This window comes from Giraffa tippelskirchi, chromosome 1, assembly GCF_054371585.1.
Source record: "Giraffa tippelskirchi isolate mGirTip1 chromosome 1, T2T-mGirTip1v1.2.pri, whole genome shotgun sequence".
NCBI classification, from domain to species: Eukaryota; Metazoa; Chordata; class Mammalia; order Artiodactyla; family Giraffidae; genus Giraffa; species Giraffa tippelskirchi.
In genome coordinates this window covers 93348753-93373921 of record NC_137275.1, presented here as the reverse complement: position 1 = coordinate 93373921, position 25169 = coordinate 93348753, and the positions used below count along the sequence as shown (strand labels likewise).

At 37.3% G+C, this 25169-nt stretch overlaps 1 protein-coding gene across 3 annotated transcripts in view; it reads left to right on the top strand.

Moving 5' to 3' along the window:
• COL25A1 (collagen type XXV alpha 1 chain) overlaps positions 1–25169 on the top strand; it is a 499505-nt gene that overhangs the window by 311607 nt on the left and 162729 nt on the right. For all 3 annotated transcript variants that reach the window (XM_081556987.1, XM_081556824.1, XM_081556908.1), the window contains 2 exons: positions 3421–3447; positions 3593–3619. In XM_081556987.1, the coding sequence (XP_081413113.1) occupies positions 3421–3447; positions 3593–3619 (54 nt within the window). The remainder of the gene's footprint in view (positions 1–3420; positions 3448–3592; positions 3620–25169) is intronic.

Here is a 25169-nt window from a genome sequence, read left to right as displayed (position 1 = left end):
AGCATTGCCAAACTCTTCATAGGCATTCACCGAATGTACATAAAAATCTAATTAGTTAAACAACATGCTACTTAATCAAATCAAGACCAGAATTTCCATTGTAATTCTCAAAATTGATGCTAGGTATCCTCTAATTCTTTTCTTTAGGTTTCTTCTGCTCGACCAAAACCAAAATCCTTCTTGTAGAGCATTAGTGAGCATTTTGTGTGCATCAAGAATGACCAATACATTTCTTAAACTTAATTTTAAAAGATACCAGACAAACTGTTCTCATTACATGCTACCTGATTCACTGAAAATATTAAGAAAAATGTTAAGAAACATAGTTTTCTTAGGTTCCCATTTTAATGGCAAAATTATCAGGGCATAAGAAAGAAAAGGGTTTGTCTAGTTGCTTCCATAATCTTAGCCCATTTCACTCTCCCAGATGCTCTAAAATTCCTCTTTCCTACATTTTAAACTTGAGATCTTGAGGCCACTGTCCTTGACACTATGAAAGGCAATTGGAAGACATTCAAGAGAGCATCTAGTGAAAGCAGGCACCCAGTAGGTTTTCTGAGAATCGAGTTCTAGAGCTGCATCCCAACACTTAGCCCCCCAATCCACTGCTTTTAAAGTCACACAAGACTAGCTTACAGTCCTGGCCCCCTCACTTACAAGAGACCTAACCTTGATAATCTTCAAGTTTTATTTCTGGAATCTGTAACAGGGATATCATGATACTTTCCTCATTAGATTGGGAGAAGAGTAAATGTAGTAACAGGTGAAAGTCCTTTGTTGATGGTGAAATGTACAAAATAGAAGACATGATGTTCTTGTTAATGTCATGCTAACCTTACAGCTGTTACCAGAAGTGCTGCAGAGTGGGAATTTGGCACAGCTCCTCTGCAACTCATGTTTAGCAGTATACATTTTGGTAGATAGAGCATTCTTACCTTCCCACCTGAAATGAGACAGCAGTCTCCATAGGACCTTGGGAGGGACACTTTGCTAGGACTTTGGCTTTACCTCCGTCTTAACTTGTGTTTGTCTCCCAACTCTGCTAAAGAAGACGGTGAGAGATTGAAGGTAGCTGAAATGCTCCACTTCCTCTGGTAGGCTGAGTCCTGAGACATGACTTCATCTTTGTTGTTTTTGTTCAGTCGCTCATTCCTGTTCGATGCTTTGCGACCCCATGGACTGCAACACACCAGGCTTCCCTGTCCTTCACTATCTCCTAGAGCTTGCTCAGACTTCATGTCCATTGAGTCGGTGATGCTATCCAACCATCTAATCCTCTGTTGTCCCCTTCTCCTCCTGTCCTAAATCTTTCCCAGGATCAGGGTCTTTTCCAATGATCAGCTCTCTGTATCTTTAGCTCTTAAAAACTTTGAGAGCTAGGGGGGAAAAAAATCGATGCCTCTAGAATTCGTGTTTCCTGCTAGTATTTTTGTTCAAAGGTAAAAAAATCTCAGTGGCTGAAGAATAGACAACTGTCCAACAAAATAGAAATCCCAAGGCCCACCCATCATCTGATTTATGACAAAGATAACACTGTACTTTGATGGGCAAAGGAGGCATTTTCAGTGAATGCTTTTGGGTTAATTTGATAGCCATATGGGGAAGAAAAGCATCTTGACTTTGACCTCACATCATATAAATGACCTTGGAAGAGGCAAAAATTTCTTAAGTGGAACACTAAAAGAGATAACTATAAACAGAAAAAATGTCAATTTGAGTTTAAGAACTTCTATTCATCGAAAACACCTTTAAGAGAATGTAAACTCAACATGCAGTGTGGGAGAATATATTTGTAATAAATACATTCTTTTCTGACAAAAGACTCATATTCAGATATGTAAAGAGCTCTTATCTGTCTATCTAATCTATTTATCCAATGTATAGTATATGATGAACTCTAGCAAATAATAGGACAACTCAATAGAAAATGATATAAACAAATATTGTATAGAAGAAGATACAAAGATACAAAATGATCAATACATTTATTAAAAAGAGTTCAACTTAATCAGTGGAGAAATTCAAAAATTAAAACACTATGTGAAACTACTACACCTCCCACCAGGATGTCTAAAATGAAAAAGATGGAAAATACCAAGTATTGGTGATGATACAGGGGAACTGAAAATTTGCACATTGCTGATGGAAGTATAATTGTTAGAACCATACTGAAAAACTATTTGACAGTATCTACTAACTAATAGCAGAGACATTACTTTGCCAACAAAGGTCCATCTAGTCAAGCCTATGGTTTTTGCAGTAGTCATGTATGGATGTGAGAGCTGGACTGTGAAGAAAGCTGAGCACCAAAGAATCGATGCTTTTAAACTGTGGTGTTGGAGAAGACTTTTGAGAGTCCCTTGGACTGCAAGGAGATCCAACCAGTCCATCCTAAAGGAGATCAGTCCTGGGTGTTCATTGGAAGGACTGATGTTGAAGCTGAAACTCCAATACTTTGGCCACTTCATGCGAAGAGTTGACTCATTGGAAAAGACCCTGATACTGGGAGGGATTGGGGGCAGGAGGAGAAGGGGACGACAGAGGATGAGATGGCTGGATGGAATCACCAACTCGATGGACATGAGTTTGGGTAGACTCTGGGAGTTTGTGATGGACAGGGAGGCCTGGCGTGCTGCAATTCATGGGGTTGCAAAGAGTCAGACACGAATGAGCGACTGAACTGAACTGAACTAACTAATAACCCAAACATATATATTCTCTGTAATGTAAAAATTCCACTCCTAGATATACACTCAATAGAAATGTATACAGTTTTTCAGCAAAAGACATACACTAGGATGTTTATAGGAGTATATTTGTAATAACCAAGACCTAAAAATTCTTGAAACAAATGGATGTCAATAGTAGGACAAATAAATAAATAATGGTTTATTCACACAGAGTGATATTAAAAGTATTGAGAACGATCTACAACTACACACAAAATTTTGCATGAATTTCACACATGCTAAGCAAAAGAGGCTAAAACACTGAATGGATGATTCCATTTATATAAGTACATTTATATAGAGTACAAAAACAGGTAAACTATTCTATCAGAGGTCAGAATAGTGATTACTATTGGTGGTGAGAAGTAATAAGCAAACATAGCAACAGGAGCTTTTGGGTCTTTAGCTACATTCTATGTACATTAGATATGTTTAGCTTGTGAAAATTTATTCAGCATTTTATATACTTATGACATGTATGCTTTCCTGTTTATATATATATAATATCATTTTTGCATTCTAATCATATTATAATTATAGTTTTAGAACTTAAAATTCCTTGAGAAACCTCATTGACAGGTACAGATCTGTGTCCTTTGCATGAATCTTGTGACTAAACCTAGCTGATCTATTCAAGCTATATTTTAAAATTTATTAAAAATTTTTTCTCTTTCTTTTCTCCTTATTTCAGGGCCCTCCTGGTCCAAAAGGTGATAAGGTAAGAAAATATATAGCAGAAACAAATTAAGTTAGTGGAAATCCATACTGGCCTGACTTATACTGTGTTATATTTAGATCTTTCTAATGAGCGTCATTTATAGACTTTATTCTAAAAACTATCTTCTCATTTTCCTACTCTACAGGGAGAACAGGGTGATCAGGGACCTCGGGTAAGTTGTTCTCTTCCTTTTCTGGGCAGAAAATTAGTTTTTAGCTCCAAATTCATTGAATTAAAGTAGCCCTGGATCCATAACTATGTTGTGTCATGTGGTTTAGTAATGGCTAACAAAAATACCATACTACTTATAACTGAAATAGCCTTAATTATAACTAATGTTTATATCTTGTTGCATTATCTTAGCTTGATGCCTGTAAATAGGACACTCTACAACAATGATCCCTTCTGATTAAGGGCCAGAATCACGACTAAAAGTCAACAACAACCACCCTTCCATTGGCTATTGGGTCCTTCAGATTAGTATGCATTGTTTTGCAACATAGAGGCCATGTGGATTCCTGTTGAGTTTGGCTTTTTTTGCAGTTAAACTTTGTGTGCCATTGCATAAATATGTTGTATTATAGATGAAAATATTAATGCATTTTATATATTTTGTTCATAAGTTTGAATGTAGTTATTTGAATTTCTTATTCTTTATAGAATTTTAAACAGATAAAAGGTGTAATATCATTTAGCATTTCAGGGAGGAGGAGCATTCTTTTATTCTTCTCAAATGTGGCTTTTTAACCCATCATAACACAGTGGTGAATGCTTTGTTGTTACCTTGGTAGTGCCAAGTCCTCTGCCTCACATCTGTGCCTTATTACCCAAATGTTCAGACATACTGTTCCAATGATGTAGTGGCTCTGTGCAGACATACCTCTCAATTTTCTCATGTCACTATGCACAAACGCGAGTATTTGGTTGAAGAGAGTCATTTTTTACAGTGGAAAAGCACTTTTAAAACTTTCAGGTTGAAAACAGACACTGTGTAGGTTTTTTTGTAAAATTCACTCTGTGAAGTTAATTATGGAATTCACTTACACTGCAGTATCATGAAAGATGCAGTCAATGAAAACTTGAAAAGTTTGTAGTCTTACTCCTGTTTGGTAAACTAGATGAAAATTATGGTATGATTTACTTCCCTTTCTATTCTTCTGCCATTTCTTCATGTAGAAATAATGACTATGCTTCAGAGCATTCTGTTTCTCATGGCAGTTTTTCTGTCTGATGTCCAGTTGAAAGTTCATCTTAATGGTCAAGGATTAAACATCATGAGTGGCATGGATGTGAATGGAATAAAATTCTCATAACCTTCAACGATTAGAATGTAGCCACTTACTCTGTATGTAGCAGTTATTTCTCGTGGCATGTCCCCATGCACTGAGTGTCATTTCTTTCTACATGCAAAATATCAAAATCACTCAACTTACCCTTTCCATGTAAGAGAGAAACCGTTTCTATTCTAAGAAGTCTTCTTTTGGCAAAGGAAATGAAAGGGTGGTTCACAGCTTAGCTGTCATCAGTGTGCACACAGTCCTCATTTTCAAAAAGGTGTGTTGGCTTTCATCGTTCCAAAAAGTGATGATTGATTATAAAGTGAGGCCAAATTTTCAGGATGAAACCTGAAACCATGTGAAATTCACCTGGTTTCATGTTGCATTACAAACTAAGACTTGGACCAGGTTCCTTGCAAGTGTGGCCAAAGTTCATGAACTACTTTGACAAACCCAGACTGCCTTTCATACAGATTTCAGCCAGTTTTCACACTGACTGGGGCCAAGTTTCACACAATTCAGGGGCCACTTAGCATTTTAGCTGGAAAGTGGCAAAAATTGATCCCATTTTCATCTGGATTTTGCTTTGGGTTGAAACAATTTCGACTGAATTCATAATGCAAGATGAATCTTTATGGATAAAAATTTAAATATCCTGGGAAGTATATGTGAATGTGCACATGAGAATTTATGGAATTGCCTGGCTTTTCTCAAGTTCCTAATTTAGAAACAAGGCAGGACACATTCAGCAATCTTAGATTTATAATATAAATAGTGTCAGCTACTTATTAGAAAATTCACATGTCAATATGGCAAAATGAAGATTTTACATTTCCAGAAAAATCAAAAGTTAATTAGAGCTGGAAATGTCTTTAATTTTAATGGAAACCAACATTTCCCACATTCTCTATGAGCATACTATTCCAGCTAATGCTGACAGAGGCTCTCTTTTTAAAAATTTAGATCTTTGTATTTAAATACCCTTTCCATTTTCATCCTATCATAGAATTTTGAATTTTGAACAAATGTTTACCATTCGTTCCAAGTAATTTATTTCTTTCCATAATTAACTATATGATCTTCCATTATTTTAATTCTTTGTTAAATGACTTTCCACTGGGATGTATGCTATTTTCTTGAAAGTGAAGTCCTCTTTTTTTTTTTTTTCTTTTTGGCTTCCCAATGCCACACAGGAATATAATAGGTCATAATATGTGAATCAAAGAAGGAAAAAGTTGAAGATAAAATAGATATTAAGAAAGTACAACTATCTTGAAATACTTGGACATATATTTATCAATATATATTGTATGTCTACTATGCTCAAGGTACCATACTTAACACTATAGAGACTATAAATGTATCCACTTCTTTCTCTCTTCTAATATCAGCAAATTCAGCCTAGTCTCATCTCAGTCTATTCTCAGTTCTTGATCGCTACTGTATATTCCAATTGATTTTATTTCTACTCTTACCCTGCACAATGCATTTCCTAAACAGTAACCAGAAACCATTTTATGCTTTAAATTAAATTGTGTTACTCCTTGTTTTAAACCTTAGAATGAAATCCAAACCACTTTTCTTGGCCTACATGGACCTTCAAGATCTTGCCCTTCAGTTTACTTCAGTTCAGTCACTCAGTCATGTCTAACTCTTTGCGACCCCCTGGACAGCACCACACCAGGTCTCCTTGACCACCCCCACCTCCTGGCAGTTGACTGAAACTCATGTCCATTGAGTCAGTGATTCCATCCAGTCCTCTCATCCTCTGTCGTCCCCTTCTCCTCCCACCTCCAATCTTTCCCAGCATCAGGGTCTTTTCCAATGAGTCAGTTCTTCACATCAGGTGGCCAAAGTATTGGAGTTTCAGCTTCAGCATCAGTCCTTCCAATGAATATTCAGGACTGATTTACTTTAGTATGGACTGGTTGGATCTCCTTGCAGTCCAAGGGACTCTCAAGAGTCTTCTCCAACACCACGGTTCAAAAGCATCAATTCTTCGGCACTCAGCTTTCTTTATAGTCCAACTCTCACATCCATACATAACTACTGGAAAAACCATAGCTTTGAATAGACTGACCTTTGTTGACAAAGTAATGTCTCTGCTTTTTAATATACTATCTAGGTTGGTCATAACTTTTCTTCCAAGAAGCAAGCATCTTAAAATTTTATGGCTGCAGTCACCATCTGCAGTGATTTTGGAGCCCCCCAAAATAAAGTCTGTCACTGTCTCCACAGTTCCCCATCTATTTGCCTTGAAATTATGGGACCAGCTGCCATGATCTTAGTTTTCTGGATGTTGAGCTTTAAGCCAACTTTTTCACTCTCCTCTTTCACTTTCATCAAGAGGCTCTTTAGTTCTTCTTCACTTTCTGCCATAAGGGTGGTGTCATCTGCATATCTGAGGTTATTGATATTTCTCCCGGCAATCTTGAATCCAGCTTGTGCTTAATCCAGTCCAGGATTTCTCACGATGTACTCAGCATATAAGTTAAATAAGCAGGGTGATAATATACAGCCTTGACGTACTCCTTGTCCTATCTGGAACCAGTCTGTTGTTCCATGTCCAGTTCTAACTGTTGCTTCTTGACCTGCATACAGGTTTCTCAAGAGGCAGGTAAGGTGCTCTGGTATTCCCATCTCTTGAAGAATTTTCCACAGTTTGTTGTGATCCACACAGTCAAAGACTTTGGCATAGTCAGTAAAGCAGAAGTAGATGTTTTTCTGGAACTCTCTTGCTTTTTTGATGATCCATTGGATGTTGGCCATTTGATCTCCTGTTCCTCTACCTTTTCTCAATCCAACTGACATCTGGAAGTTCACAGTTCATGTACTGTTGAAGCCTGGCTTGGAGAATTTTGAGCATTACTTTTTTAGTGTGTGAGATGAGTGCAATTGTGTGGTAGTTTGAGCCTTCTTTGGCATTGCCTTTCTTTGGAATTGGAGTGAAAACTGACCTTTTCAGGTCCTGTGACCACTGCTGAGTTTTCCAAATTTGCTGGCATATTGAGTGTAGCACTTTCACAGTATCATCTTCCAGGATTTGAAATAGCTCAACTGGAATTCCATCCCCTCCACTAGCTCTGTTTTTAGTGATGATTCCTAAGGCCCACTTGACTTCACATTCCAGTATGTCTGGCTCTAGGTTAGTGATCACACCATTGTGATTATCTGGGTCATGAAGTTCTTTTTTGTATAGTTCTTCTGTGTATTCTTGCCACCTCGTATTAATATCTTCTGCTTCTGTTAGGTCCATACCATTTCTGTCCTTTATTGTGCCCATCTTTGGATGAAATGTTCCCTTGGTTTCTCTAATTTTCTTTTTTTTTTTTAATTTTAAATTAGTTTATTTATCCATTTTTTAACTTTACAGTATTGTATTTGTTTTGCCATACATTGACATGAATCCACCATGGGTGTACATGTGTTCCCCTTTCAGAACCCCCCTCCCACCTCCCTCCCCATCCCATCCCTCCAGATCATCCCAGTGCACCAGCCCTGAGCACCCTGTATCATGCATTGAACCTGGACAGGCGATTCGTTTCACATATGATAATTTACATGCTTCAGTGCCATTCTCCCATATCATCCCGCCCTCACCCTCTCCCATACAGTCCATAATACTGTTCTATATATCTGTGTCTCTTTTGCTGTCTCGCATACAGGGTTATCTTTACCGATTTACTAAATTCCATATATATGTGTTAGTATACTGTATTGGTATTTTTCTTTCTGGCTTACTTCACTCTGTATAATGGGCTCCAGTTTCATCCACCTCATTGGAACTGATTCTAATTTTCTTGAAGAGATCTCTAGACTTTCCCATTCTATTGTTTTTGTCTATTTCTTTGCATTGATCACTGAGGAAGGCTTTCTTATCTCTCCTTGTTATTCTTTGGAACTCTGCATTCAAATGGGTATATCTTTCTTTTTCTCTTTTGCCTTTTGCTTCTCTTCTATTCACAGCTATTTACAAGGCCTCCTCAGACAACCATTTTGCCTTTTTGCATTTCTTTTTCTTGGGGATGATCTTGATCCCTGTCTCCTGTACAACGTCACGAACCTCCATCCATAGTTCTTTGGGCACTCTGTCTATCAGATCTAATCCCTTAACTCTATTTGTCACTTCCACTGTATAATCGTAAGGGATTTGATTTAGGTCATACCTGAATGGTATAGTGGTTTTCCCTACTTTCTTCAATTTAAGTCTGAATTTGTCAATAAGGAGTTCATGATTTGAGCCACAGTCAGCTCCCAGTCTTGTTTTTACTGACTGTATAGAGCTTCTCCATCTTTGGCTGCAACGAATATAATCAGTCTGATTTTGGTGTTGGCCATCTCGTGATGTCCATGTAGAGTCTTCTCTTGTGTTGTTGGAAGAGGGTGTTTGCTATTACCAGTGCATTCTCTTGGAAAACTCTACTAGCCTTTGCCCTGCTTCATTCTGTACTCCAAGGCCAAATTTGCCTGTTATTCCAGGTGTTTCTTGACTTCCTACTTTTGCATTCCAGTCCCCTATAATGAAAAGGACATCCTTTTTGGGTGTTAGTTTTAAAAGGTCTTGTAGGTCTTCAAAGAACCATTCAGCTTCAGCGTCTTCAGCATTACTGGTCGGGGCACAGACTTTGATTACTGTGATATTGAATGGTTTGCCTTGGAAACGAACAGAGATCATTCTGTCGCTTTTGGGATTGCATCCAAGTACTGCATTTCGGACTCTTTTGTTGACTATGATGGCTACCCTAATTCTTCTGAGATTCTTGCCCACAGTGGTAGATATAATGGTCATCTGAGTTAAATTCACCCATTCCAGTCCATTTTAGCTCACTGATTCCTAAAATGTTGATGTCCACTCTTGCCGTCTCCTGTTTGACCACTTCCAAATTGCCTTGATTCATGGACATAACGGGGCTTTCCTGGTGGCTCAGACGGTAAAGCGTCTGCCTACAATGTGGTAGACCTGGGTTCAATCCCTGGGTCAGGAAGATCTCCTGGAGAAGGAAATGGCAACCCACTCCAGTATTCTTGCCTGGAAAATCCAATGGACAGAGAAGCCTGGTGGGCTACAGTTCATGCTGTCGCAAAGAGTCGGACATGACTGAGTGACTTCACTTCACTTAACTTAACTTAATGGACATAATATTCCAGGTTCCTATGTAGTATTGCTTTTTACAGCATTGGACTTTACTTCTATCACCACTCACATCCACAACTGGGTGTTGTTTTTGCTTTGACTCCTTTTTGCTCTTGCCCTTGCCTACTCTATAACCTCATCTTGGGCTGGTCTTGATCTCCACCCACTATGCTCCATCCATTTTGTCCTCCACATGGTCTTTGAACACAACACACTCTCAACTTGATGACTTTCCACTTGTTCTTTACTGGTCTTCTTGTGATTTGTTTTTCTTATCATTGAGATTTCCTCTCAAATATCTCCTTGGGGAGAACTTCCCAGCTACTCAATCTAAATCTGAGATTATCCTATTTTGTTTACTTATTTACTTACTTCTTTTTAAGGAAGGGCATCTGCAAAACATTGTTATTGTTCAGTCACTCAGTTCTGTCTGACTCATTGTGACCCTATGGACTGTAACACACCAGGCTTCCCTGTCCTTCACTCCCAGAGTTTTCTCAAACTCATGTCCATTGAGTTAATGATGCCATCCAACCATCTCATCCTCTATTGTCCCCTTTTCCTCATGCCCTCAATATTTCCCAGCATCAGGGTCTTTTCCAATGAGTCAGCTCTTCACATCAAGTGGCCAGAGTATTGAATCTTCAGCTTTAGCATCAGTCCTTGCCCTTCTTTAAAACAAAAACTCCATGAGAATAAGGACTTGTTCATACCTCCATCACCTAGGACCATAAGAACTAAATGAATATTTGTTGAATGTTAAAAGAAAATATTATTTCATCATTACTGCCTTCAAGGAGCTGGTGATCTCATGAGTGCCTAAATAAGAAAACTATGTGGTTATAGATTATATGCCTTGAATGGCTATACTAAATCATGCTAGGTAAGTGAAGCATCTTCCATTTTAAATAATCACTGGAGACTATAGAAAAGACAGCATTTGAACTAGGACTTGATAAATGGATAATCATTAAAAGATTAGATGAAGAGCAAGACACTAAACATTCCAGGAAGAAGAACTAGTTCAAATAATATTACACAAGCAGGAAATGACAGGATTCATTTAAGGAAAAAAATATTCCATTTGCCAAGGAAATAAGTTAAATATAGAAAAACTGTACCTATATAAGTTTGCAAAAGTTTTATTAAAGTTACATTATAGAACATTTTTAATGTCTTGTGAGGTGGGCAATAAGGAACCATTGAAGATTTTTCAGTATAACATTTATTGTATATTACCACTAGACTATTTAGTATAATTACCAAATGTTCCTTATGAAAATCTATATGGTAATAGTATCCAGTATGGAGAGGAATTGGAAAAGACTGAAAGGAGGGAGACCAAGTAGACCAGGAAATGATGTCAGTCATCTGGACAAGGTCGCAAAAGTCTGGGCTATGAGGATAATGTCCAGTCCTCAGTGGAAAACTGAGTAGAAGGCATGGACTGGCTTAGTCTGGAACATCAGGTATGACTGGAAGTACAGGGCCACACTGAGCAGAAAGCTCAGTATCAGAATGAGCCGTGGAGTGTGGCTAAGTTGGTGAACCAAGGCAGAAATTCCAAAAGAGTGACCAGAATATTGGAGAAAGCTCTATGTTTGCAGTGGAATTCAAAAGGAAAGTTGTATCATCTCATCAATAATGTCTGCCACAAGCACCAAGCAAAAACCTGGGCAGACAGAAAGGGAACAGCAGGATTGTTAGTAGTAGAGGAGAATTTGACAAAAGTAAAGTCTTAAAGCAGAAAATGAGAGAAAATTTTGACCTACACTGGATTTACATCCAAAATCGGTGATCATGGGTAAAGTTGTGACAGTGTTAAGTTTTCTAAAAAAAAAGAAGAGAAGTAATCAGGGAGTAAAATTAAAAATATCGAGATGAAAATTTAATAGCAGTCTTGTAGCTAACTGGATGTTGTTGCTGAAGGTGATGAAGATAAAGATAGAGCTGAGGTTTCCAGCTTGATTCCTTGATAAAATTGACCAGAAGAGAGCTAGGGGAATAAATGATAAGCTGAATCTTAGTTATGTTGAATTTGAGATCTTGATGAGTTACTCCATTGGAATAGTGTAGCAAACAGTTGGAAATCAGTTCAGTTCAGTCGCTCAGTCGTGTCCGACTCTTTGTGACCCCATGAATTGCAGCACGCCAGGCCTCTCTGTCCATCACCAACTCCCGGAGTCTACCCAAACCCATGTTCATCGAGTCGGTGATGCCATCCAACCATCTCATCCTCTGTCGTCCCCTTCTCCTCCCGCCCCCAACCCTACCCAGCATTAGGGTCTTTTCCAATAAGTCAACCCTTCGCATGAGGTGGCCAAAGTTTCAGCTTCAACATCAGACCTTCCAATGAACACCCAGGATTGATCTCTTTTAGGATGGATTGATTGGATCTCCTTGCAGTCCAAGGGACTCTCAAGAGTCTTCTCCAACACCACAGCTCAAAAGCATCAATTCTGCGGCGCCCAGCTTTCTTCACTGTCCAACTCTCACATCCATAAATGACCACTGGAAAAACCATAGCCTTGACTAGACGTACTTTTGTTGGCAAAGTAATGTCTCTGCTTTTAAATATGCTATCTAGGTTGGCCATAACCTTCCTTCCAAGGAGTAAGCGTCTCTTAATTTCATGGCTGCAGTCACCATCAGCAGTGATTCTGGAGCCCAAAAAAATAAAGTCTGACACTGTTTCCACTGTTTCCCCATCTATTTCCCATGGAGTGATGGGACCAGATGCCATGATCTTAGTTTTCTGAACGTTGAGCTTTAAGCCAACTTTTTCACTCTCCTCCTTCACCTTCATCAAGAGGCTCTTTAGTTCTTCTTCACTCTCTGCCATAAGGGTGGTGTCATCCGCATATCTGAGGTTATTGATATTTCTCCCGGCAATCTTGATTCCAGCTTGTGTTTCCTCCAGCCCAGCGTTTCTCATGATGTACTCTGCATACAAGTTAAATAAGCAGGGTGACAATATACAGCCTTGACGTACTCCTTTTCCTATTTGGAACCAGTCTGTTGTTCCATGTCCAGTTCTAACTGTTGCTTCCTGACCTGCATACAGGTTTCTCAAGAGACAGGTCAGATGGTCTGGTATTCCCATCTCTTTCAGAATTTTCCACAGTTGGAAATATGAGACTAGAATTATGAAGTGGTGTTGTGGCTGGAAAGAACAGTTACATAGCAAAACTGTCACAGAGTAACAATTGAAACCATAGGAGTAGAAAAATAAGGGGTGACAGAATGAAGATAGAAGCACTTTAGAAGTATCCACATTGAGCGAGTGGGATGAAAAGGAGACTCAGGAAACAGTGAACATTCAAAGGAAAAACCAGGACACTGCAATGTTTGAACAATAAGGCCGAACTACTTATAAAAAAGAAAAAATTGCGGGTGGCCATCAGACTGTTTGTAATTAAAAAAAAAAAAATCCACAGGGATGAGAGCTATTAAAAAAAAAACATAAAAATCAGGGACTCTGTAACAATCTAGAGGGGTGGGATGGGGAGAGAGATAGGATGGAGGTTCAGAGGGAGGGGACATATGTATACCTATGGCTGATTCCTGTTGATATTTAGCAGAAAACAACAAAATTCTGTAAAGCAATTATCCTCAATTAAAAAATAAATTAAAAGAAAACTTTAGGACTTGGTGTTCTGGAGTCCTGGGGTAGTAAGGAGGTGCATTTCGTTCAGTGGTGAGAGTGAAAGTCAGATTGCAAGAAGTTGAAAGTAAAGGTAGGAAAGATGACTATCTTTGAATGCTGTTGATGGCGTATGATTTAATGCAGAAGAAATGACTAACTTTATTGGCATGAACTTTCTGTCAGTGTACACTGAACCAATTTCAAGCCTACAGTTTTAGGTATAATATAACAACCATAGATATCATTTGGTTTTCTTCTACAAGAAACTGAGAGTTAGGTTTCCATAGATGAATGCATCCTGACATTGGAACTGCACTTCTCTCCTTGATTCTTGGGGAGATGTCATTACAGATTTGCTGTTAATCTGTGTTTTTGCAGTCAAACATTGCACTTCAGCAGTTGGGCCTTTAGGCTGTATAGTCAGGAGGGTGCTTTTCTATGCTGTCAGTTACCATACTTGTGAACAGTCTTCTTCATTTCATCCTCAGGGGTCTGTATTACAGACTGCTGAGGCTAAGCCTTTACTTTGTGTTCAAGTAGAAATTGGAGACCCACCATAAGGGAGTCGTAGGGGGTTTCCTAAGCCAAACAAAAGTTGGACTGAGAAATAATACCTCATGAAACAGTTATAATTGCTCATCACTTAGAGTTGTACAACTTACAGAACATCTTTCTAGGTAAATTATACATATCGTCTCTAAGCCTTACTACAGTTCAGCAAAGTACATTATCAGCAAAGAAAAATAGGAAAAGTGAATGCAAGAGAGAGAGATGCTTATATCCACATGGGCTGGGGTCAGGCTGGGTAGGGATCAGTTCTAATTTTGCCACTATCTGTCTTCATGGTTATGAGAAGGATTAAATAATATAATGTATGAAGAATCTATAATAAGCCCTCAACAGGTCATAGCTGGTTATTCTCCTAAAGTTTCACATGAAGAATCTAGGCTAAAGTAACGTGTCCAGTTCACACAATTTGTAAGTGATAGAAGTGGAATTCAAACCCAACTCTCTCAGCCTCTGGTTTATGTGTCTCCTAGTGGATCATGCTACTTCCCTATCAATCAAGTGATTGGTATGGCCATCAACCTCAATATGAAAAAGTTTGGGTTACCAAAATATCTAAGACTCGATTATTTATTTATTGAGTTCTTAAAATATGCCAGCCACTCTATGAAGACATATATTTCAAGAATTCTGGGGGCTTCCCTGGTGACTCAGCAGCAAAAAATCACCTGCCAATACAGGAGATGTAGGTTTGATCTCTGGGTGGAAAGATCCCCCGGAAAAGGAAATGGCAACCCACTCTAGTATTGTTGCCTGTGAGCCTGGTGGGCTGCAGTCCATGGGGTCTCAAGAGTCAGACATGACTGAGCGACTAAACCTACCTACTCACAAACTACATTTTCCATGTACTCCATCATTTATTCTCAAAGGTGAGTTAGTAGCACAAATTTTTTTGTTTTTTGTTCTTTTCTTTGACGTGGGCCACCTTCAAAGTCCCCACTGAACCTGTTACAACATTGCTTCTGTTCTATGCCCTGACTTTCTGGCCACAAGGCACGTGGGATCCCAGCTCCTCGACCAAGGACTGAACCTTTACCCCCTTCCCTGGAAGGCAAAGTCCCAACAAACACTGGACTGTCAGAGAAGTCCCAGTTTCACTGATTTAAATATGATCTTTTTTTTTTTTTCTGATGTAGCTTGAGCTCACACAGGTTAAGTGACTGATTCTAGTTCTTTCACACACATCTACCAAAAGACAATGCTGGAACTCAAACATGAAAATCAAGTTCCGCCCTCTTTCCAAAATGCTAGGCTGCCTCCAGATCACTTCTAGGACCTTTTTCAACCTTAGGATCCATTCGTCTATGAATCAGCTTGAAAAAGTTGGGGAGCACAAGTGAAAATAAGTGCATCTTTTTTCTTTGCAGTCATGATAGTCACAGTCTTTACAATTCATGCACTGTCAACCCTCCAGAAAACAAAGGTATGGCTGAGTGCCACTTAGTAAACCCTGGAACCTCTCGTCATGGAGCTTAGAGAGGCAGGGCAATGCTGACTTCCATCCAAAGCACGTCAGAATATCCAATTAGCTTGTTGTGATACAATTTCACTTCTCAGCTTAGGGGCACCAATTTGGAAATTGTGTAATAGCAAGACCCTGGTGTATTTGCTGTTAGTGATTTTTTTTGTTCAGGATAGCCAAATGAATGAAGTCTGTTTTCTGTAGTTCGTAATGCTGTGCTTACATGTTCTACAAGGTATTTTGTTGCAAAGCTTCTCTTTGCAAAAGAGATTGAGTTATATTTCTAGATCAGAAGCTGAACCTGAATGTCAACTGTAAAAGACTCGAGACTTTTCAGCATTTCCACGTTGTTGTCTGAACCCATTGTTACTACTGACCTTTCTCCTTCATTATCAAAAAGGACTTTTGCCCAGTTCATGCGTACTTCTGCCCTCATCACGAACCACAGCCCTGGGCTTTGATGTTAATAACTCAAATTTCATTTCCCTGTCTAGTGACTTAAAAACAGCCTTAAAAATAAGCAAAGCTATTTTAATGTTTTATACCATCTTTTTAAATTAGGGTATTATGTTGTTCTGAAATTGTGGTACATTTGTTACTCAAACTTAGGCAGTAAAATGAACAGACATGATGAAGTTCTCTTTTGGCTACAAATTAATCTTCTAATCAGTTGGCTACCATCCCCTTGCCAAATAACACAAAGTCCTGATAAATAAAAGATTTAGTGGTTATTGGTCTTATTATCATCAGCCAACAGCTGGTTTTAAATGAGTCCTGAGCCCTCACAGTTTCAATAAGCCACCCAGGAGCACTGCCTAACTATTTTCATCAAATTCTCTTCTCTTCCCAGTGTATTCAAATAAATTTTCATAACAGCTGGGACTATGAAAAACTGATAGCATCTTAAAAACATCTTCAGCAAGACAGATTAAGTTCCAGAAAAGGAAAGCATTTAGAAGTTTATTTTATTATCTTAACCTTTGTTGACTTGAATGATTAAACAGATTCTTTGGCTCTGCTAAAGCATTTAGGCCTGGATATTAATTTGATGTTCTTATTTACTTAACCCTTGCCTTTCTCTTTAGCCCTAATGAATACACTACTCATTTGGTACTGAATGTATTGCCTGTGAAAAGGGAATGGATATAATACAATGGAAAGAAATAAATTGTGAGAAAATTATTTTAATGATTTCCAGATTCAGGAGAAGTTGGCATGGAAACTGCAAGCTCATTAAAATTTGCAAACGTTCTTGTTATATTTTATAATCAGAGTTCTTTTTTAAGTGTTCTGTCATACTTCAAACCACTAAGAGCCCAGGAGCATTTGTACATTTGTCCTAATGTGGGTTAATTTAAGGAATAAATTATTTTTACAAACAATCATTGATAAGTAGACAATATTTCCCTTGGAATTCAATGTTGCAAATTACACCTCAGTTACTGATTTTATAGCTGTGCCCATTAGGGAAAAGAAAAAGAGGTATTATGAGATGTTGAGGAAGAGACTCTATCTTACATCACTTTGAGTCTTGACATTTTTGTCTAATGTGAAGTATAGTACATATAGTCATCCAGTGGGATAAGCTTTTATACAAAATATTTGGAAGTAAAAGTGAACATTTCACAAAACTCTTATATTTAAACAATACACACACACACCGTGTAGCTGAAAAAGCCTGAGGTTTGAGTCCTTAACTGAAAATTAAGAGCTTTAATTAATAATTAACAGTGGAATTATCAATGACCTTAGATGTATTAAAATAAAACCAAATTCATTCCTAAGTATATCCTTTGACAAGGAATTCTGGAGAATAATGCCAGCTGGTTTAAATAACTGTTGGATTTCCTTTTAGTCTTTTTTTAATGCAGTGACCTTCATACTAAAATAGCTACTCATTATGTTTTATGAAGTAAGGGAAAGATTTCATTTGTCTACACTTGTACTCATTGCTTATATCAAATGCAATATTCTTTTTTTTAAGTTATTTTACTTTTTTCATGATTTATATATCTTGACTTATATGTTACAATCTATTCAGGCTAATATGCTTCATTTCATATTTTTCTTGAAAATGAGTGGAATGAAAGATTTTAGATGTATATATATACATATATTTAATATTATTCCATTTATATTTCTTTTGTTGGAATTTTGCAAGTGCTGCTTTCTGTGAAATATTTTCTAAATAAGTTAAAGAATTCCTTGATAGAAAATTGATCTTTTCTGAAATGCAAAGCTAAACAGCTGATTTTATTCTTTTGTCTTATATTTAAGCAAGATAGTTTTCACCTGAATTCACAAGAATTCAAGTGATTAGTTAATTAATTAGATTTATTAATCCATATAATATGTAGCTATGATTTGCATTAATGTCAGCCACTGAAGCATATCGTAAAATGTGGAGGAAAGGCAGATTTGGGGTTGATGACTTTCAATATTATATAAGAAAGAGAAAATAAGCCTTTAGGTAAATAAAATCTGTATTTGAAATGGACAAAAAAATAAAACCTAACATACTGTAGTTGGTAATATCTATAAATAATGGGCATATTGCAAATAGGAAATACAGGAATTTACATGAACAAAATCCAACACAATTACCACCTTTCTTTTTCTATCACTCCTAAATGCAAAATTATAGTTGCAACAAAATGTTAATGAGGTGGATTAACCAAATAGAAATCATGAAATTATGAAACAGCAGATTTTTAATGGTGCATCAGGATTTGCCGAAGGGACTAGAATGCAAGACTATATTTTTGACTCATCCCTTCAGAATGGGTGGAAACATGGCTTATTCATTGACAGATCATGTTCAGGGAGAACAGTTCCTGTAGGTCTGAGTGAGAGGGGGTCTCTGGAAAGTCATTTAGTGCCAGACAGCAGCATCCTTTCATAAGCATACCTCCACTAATGTGTCCAGCAGCTCCTTGTAGCAGACACAGACTGTAAATCACAAGTGGCAAACAAGACTGGCTTTGTAGGAAAAAGATGTCAGTTGTAAGGTCCTCCTTCACATATAATTCTAAAGTGACTAGAGGGAGTCAGGAAGATTTGATTGTCATTCCTTAGAAGTTGGTTAAATTTTATTTGAAGAATGTTGGTATTCAGATGAACCTTTGTTGACCACTATTATTTTTATTATCACAAGTAAACTTTTAAATGACTTACACATAACGAATAATAATAATTAATAACAATGCAACACTATTGTTTTTATATTTCACATACCAAGAAAACTTCTGGACCTTCGTGTCATACTTTATGACTGTGTAAGTTTAGAATAAATCTGTTGATGAATAAATCTAAGTGGTGGATAAAGTGGCATCCACATCCTCCAATATAGCATTAAAATATCAAAGAACTAGGTGCATCAGACTGTCTTTCCAGGACAGGAAGTATAGTTAGCTCCAGTCCTAAAGGAGTTCGTTAGAATTAAGATAGGGAAATGGTGGTTTGTAACTAAGAGAAATCGGCATGGCAGAGACTCACTGCTCTTCTGGGTTGAAGCCTGTGTGATGTGATGTGAAATAAACAGGAACTAACTATAACCCTAGGAAGTACAAAGGAACAACAGGTGGTAATTCCTGCCTCATTCACCATGTCTTCAAAAGGACATGTCAGCCTGAACATTCCAAGTTTATTGGCAGGTGAGAAAAAAAGCTACCAGAGACACCACTGGATTTTCAATTAAGAATACATTCAATTAAAAAACAAAATAGTTTGATTGCTTGGATCTTTCATCAGTTTATTTTTAGAAGCTGAGTTAATCTATTTATCTAGATTATTAAAATTGTGGCCCAACTTTGAAAGATCGCACCCAACTCTTGACTGCATCATAAAAGGAGGCCATCGGCATGTGACATTTCCAGGATGGCTGAAGGGAGATTCTTCCACTGGTGAAGTAGGAAGTATGGAATGAAGGATGTGACTGAGGGAGCTGTGCCCAAACACAGAACATGCCAGAGAATCTTCTAAAACACAAGTTACGTGTGTTGTGGTATTTTGTTTATTTCAAGGTGTACAAGTGGTTTCTCATATCAAACACTTGCTTTTTTGAAACAATGGCTTAAAATATTATAATGCATGTTATTCTGTATGTAGGTGTTAAGACAGATATCATTCTCATTAATAGGAATTATTCTGCTTATAGAGATAGATATATACACATATGTGTATGTGGATATTTACTTACAATTATAATGCCTATACTGTCTTAATGAAAAGAATTCTCCATAAGCATAGATTATTATTCATATATACAAATTATAAACCCATAGAAATGTGAACCAACCCACTCTTGTTCATATTCTGACTCCTACTAAGAAAAGGCAGGTAAATATTGAAAGCAATTTGTTCTTTTGGAAGTAAATGATATTTCTTCCTTAACTGCTTTTTAAAACAGCATTTTTGTGTTTAGTATGGCATTTTAGAGTTATCTAAAGAGATTATAAATTAACTTTAATTATTTCATGCTTAATTTTTCTTTGCACATGTCTTAGCCTGCAAGGAACACCATCCACAATGTTCCTTTGCAAAGTAAGATGGAAATGGTCACAGTGACAGTCCTTGACAATCACATCAACATGGCTGTGACTCTGCAGTGGTCTACTGACTGAGCTTTCTCATGATCATCTTTGAGGAACAAAGACTTTCCTTGACTTGAATATCAGAGGAAAGTTCGAAATCTAATTCAGAACTCAGTTGCTGTTTCTTTGTTATAGTAGTTCAGTCACTCAATCATGTTCGACTCTTGGCAACCCTGTAGACTGCAGCACGCCAGGCTTCCCTGTCCTTGACCATCTCCTGGAGTTTGCTCAAACTCATGTCCATTGAGTCAGTGACCCCATCCAACCATCTCGTCCTCTGTCATCCCCCTTCTCCTCTTGCCTTCAATCTTTCTCAGCATCAGGGTCTATTCTAATGAGTCGGCTCTTCACATCAGGTAGCTGAAGTATTGGAGCTTCAGCTTCATCATTAGTCCTCCCAGTGAATATTCAGGATTCATTTCCTTTAGGATTGACTGATTGGATCTCATTGCAGTCCAAGGGACTCTCAACAGTCTTGTCCAACACCTCAGTTCAAAACCATCAATTCTTCAGCGTTCAGCCTTCTTTATGGTTCAAATCTCACATCCTTATGTGACTACTGGAAAAACCATAGCTTTGACTATACAGACCTTTGTTAGCAAAGTAAAGTCTCTGCTCTTTAATATGCTGTCTAGATTAGTCATAACTTTTCTTCCAAGAAGCAAACGTCTTTTAATTTTATGGCTGCAGTCACCACCTGCAGTGATTTTGGAGCCCCCCAAAATAAAGTCTGACACTGTTTCCACTGTTTCCCCATCTATTTCCCATAAAGTGATGGGACCAGATGCCATGATCTTAGTTTTTTGAATGTTGAGTTTTAAGTCAGCTTTTTCACTCTCCTCTTTCACCTTCATCAAGAGACTCTTCAGTTCCTCTTCGCTTTCTGTCATAAGAGTGGTATCATCTGCATATCTGAGGTTATTGACATTTCTCCCAGCAATCTTGATTCCAGCGTGCTTCATTCAGCCTGGCATTTCATGTGATGTACTCAGCATGTAAGTTAAATAAGCAGGGTGACAATATACAGCCTTGACGTACTCCTTTCCTAATTTGGAACCAGTCCGTTGTGTTCCATGTCCAATTCTAACTGTTGCTTCTTGGCCTGCATAGAGGTTTCTCAGGAGACAGGTCAAGTGGTCTGGTATTCTCATTTCTTTCAGAATTTTCCACAGTTTGTTGTGATCCACACAAAGACTTTAGCATAGTTAATGAAGCAGAAGTAGATGTTTTTCTGGAATTCTCTTCCTTTTTATATGATCCAAGAGATGTTGACAATTTGATCTCTGGTTCCTCTGCCTTTTCTGAATCCAGCTCAAACATCTGGAAGTTCTCAATTCATGTAATTTTAAAGCCTGGCTTGGAGAATTTTGAGCATTACTTTGTTAGTGTGAGAGATGAGTGCAATTGTGCGGTAGTGTGAACATTCTTTGGCATTGCCTTTCTTTGGGATTGGAATGAAAACTGACCTTTTCCAGTTCTGTGGCCACTGCTGAGTTTTCCAAATTTGCTGGCATATTGAGTGCAGCACTTTCACAGCATCATCTTTTAGGATTTGAAATAGCTCAGCTAGAATTCCATCACCTCCACTAGTATTGTTGGTAGTGATGCTTCCTAAGGCCTACTTGAGTTTGAACTCCAGGATGTCTGGCTCTAGGTGAGTGATCATACCATCATGGTTATCTGGGTCATGAAGATCTTTTTTGTACAGTTCTTCTGTGTATTCTTGCCACCTCTTCTTAATATCTTCTATTTGTGTTAGGTCCATACTGTTTCTGTCCTTTGTTGTCCCCATCTTCGCATGAAATGTTCCCTTGGTATCTCTAATCTTTTCGAAGAGATCTCTAGTCTTTCCCATTCTATTGTTTTTCTCTATTTCTTTGCATTGTTCACCTAGGAAGGCTTTCTTGAGTTTCTATGCTATTCTTTGGAATTCTGCATTCAGATGGGTATATCTTTCCTTTTGTCCTTTGCCTTTCATTACTCTTCTTTTTCTCAGCTATTTGTAAGGCCTCCTCAGACAACCATTTTGCCCTTTTGCATTTCTTTTTCTTGGGGATGGTTTTGATCACTATCTTCTATACAATGTTACTAACCTCTTTCCTTGGTTCTTCAGGCTGTTTCTTAGCTACCTTATTTCCTTATATTTCTTAATGGTTGAGGACATCAGAATTTTCTAGAATGGACTCTAACATGTTCCTTGCATTTAACATAAGTTATGGAAGCACCTTGTAATTTTTCAGTATTGATTCTTCCTTAGTTTTAATTTATTTTTATCCTGAAGAACTGTTATTTGAGAAGGTAAACATTGGAAAGATTGTAAATCATTACTATAGTTTTATCAGATGTTTTGAAAATCGGAAGCTATTTTGTCTTAATCAGCATGACTGATGATTAGCATGACATATGATACATCATGGGCTTCCCTGGTGGCTCAGATGGTAAAGAATCTGCCTGCAATGCAGGAGACCTGGGCTCGATCCCTGGGTCGGGAAGATCCCCTGGAGAAGGAAATTGCAACCCACTCCTGTATTCTTGCCTGGGAAATCCCACAGACAGAGGAGACTGGCAAGCTACAGTCCGTGGGATCTGAAAGAGTTGGACATGACTTAGCGACTAACCACAGCATGATACATCACATGGCAAAAAGCCTCTAGCTACAAATTAAACATTCTTATTATTTACATTTCTTTGATATTATGTTTTGTTTAAAGAATTTATAGTCTGTATGACAATTGCAATAATTTTGATAATGAAACAATAATAAGAAATATTTTACCTTTATATTATGTTATCTTTTATCCATCAAGTAGATAACTGCTATGTTTAAATTAAAAACTTCATCCCTTACATACACCACTTTTACTTTTTGGTATAAATAAACATAAATTACTTCTACTTTGACAAAGCAAAGTTTATAAAGAATTTTCAGTGTTGGGAAATTCTAGACTACAACTTTATAAAGCCATTTTTGTTGCCTTTTTTGCTCAGTACAAAGTTACTATTCAGCCTTACAACCTTTTGTTTTGTAGTCATTCATAATTAGTCAATAATATTGTAAAAGGAAATGAACTTTGAGGAACAACAGGAAGAGGGGAATATTTGGACATTTGGATCTGTTCAGAAAATTAATGTAGAAATTTACAACTTCATTTTTCATTTTACTCTTTGAGGCAGAAAAGTCAATCAAAATCGACAGAAAAAGCTTTCTATGTCACCAGTACAATGTTGAACATTAATGCTGTAACTCTATCCTAGTCTTTGGTAATACTTCCACTTGGGATCCCTATAGTTCTAATAAAATGTGTCAGAGAAGAATGCAGAGTTTGAGTCATGGTATCTACCTAGAATTTTATAAAGTAACTAAGATTTTCAGAATGTGTCAAATGAAATGGCACATGCCAATAGGGTTATAGTTTGAGAAATGGTCACAGCTTATATGGGATTTCTTTTTAGAGTGGAGAGTAACATCTTTGGTTGTAGTGGTGGAGAGGAGTGCAATGTCTTTATTTTTCCTTGTTTTTGAAAGGTGCTTTACTATTTTGTACCATCTTCCCTCTATGTTTTGTATTGAATCAATAATTCTCATGAGACAGATTAGAAGCTGCAAACTATGTACAGATTCCAATAGTAGATACATTTTATTTGGCTTATCCAAATTACTTGCTAATATTTTAATGTTGGGCAGTTTCACACAAAATCTTATTTTAAAACTCCTCTTGGAAAATTAGAGAATCTGACATCACTGGGTACATATTCTTTTATATCAGTTGGCTGAAGCTGGATGAAGTCTCTCTACTTTAGATAGGGCATGCATTCTGCCCACTTCAGTTATTTACATGTATGCATAGCCCCTGTTGGCACTGGAGTTTGTAATACTCAAATTAGAGATGAGGATGATTTTGCTTCTGATACTATAATGACGTGCGTTTGTGCTAAGTTGCTTCAGTCGTGTCCAACTCTTTGTGACCCGATGGACTGTAGCCCGCCTGGCTCCTCTGTCCATGAGGATTCACCAGGCAGAATACTAGAGTGGGTTGTCTTACCCTCCTCTAGGGGATCTTCCTGACCGAGGGATGGAACCTGCTGGAGATGTAAGAGACAGTTTCAATCTCATCAAAATAGACACAAGTAACAAAACATCCAATGACAAATCATTTGTCTTCTAGGAATAAGGATACATTATTGCCTTGGATTTAATTTACATGTAATTTGTTTTTTAATTACATAGAATTCTTCTTACATCGGTGATTGTCAGCCTATGGTAATAAAGAATTTTTTAATTAATATACCAAGTCTGTTCAAAGGTCTAAATTAGGAATTGTTCAAGTTGATAGTTTTATACCAAGATGGAAATATAATTTATGCTATCTTTCAAAATTTTGTTGAAATATAAGTTGTAAATAACAGAATTTTTATTAAGCTACCCCTGCTATATATAGAATAGTAATTAAATGACATGCAGTAATATTAAAAGATATATTTAGTTTTTTAATTATATATGTTTAAAATTAGAAACAGTATAGACTTTGAAGGCTTGGTCTTCAAAGTCATTCCTTTGGTGGAAAAATGCAGCCCCTAACTACACAATTTCCTCTAGGTTTTTCTTAGCAGTATATAGTGTGTTGGTCTACTACTTAAGATAATAGTATATTGTAGCTAAAGTTCATAGATATTTAAAATCATAATATAAGTTTAGTTCCATATGTTTTTATTGGACTCAAATAATTTCCTTCTAGTATACTTCTAGAAACATCCATACTTAAAGGCATTGTATATTTCTTCTGGGTTTTTGTTGTTCTGGTTTTTAGTTAGATTAATGGAAGCATCTCCCCTTATAAACATTTCTGAATAAATTGGCTTTATGGAGCACCAATAAAAAATCAGTTAATAAATTGTTTGGAATTGCTCTTTGTAGCTATACTGACAAATCCTAAGGAACAGAGCTAATTTGAGTCATTATTATTTGATCCTTTTTGCTCTGTATCCTCCTTAATGTAAAAATTAATTGAAACCTGATTTCTCTGAGTGTAACAAATACAGAATC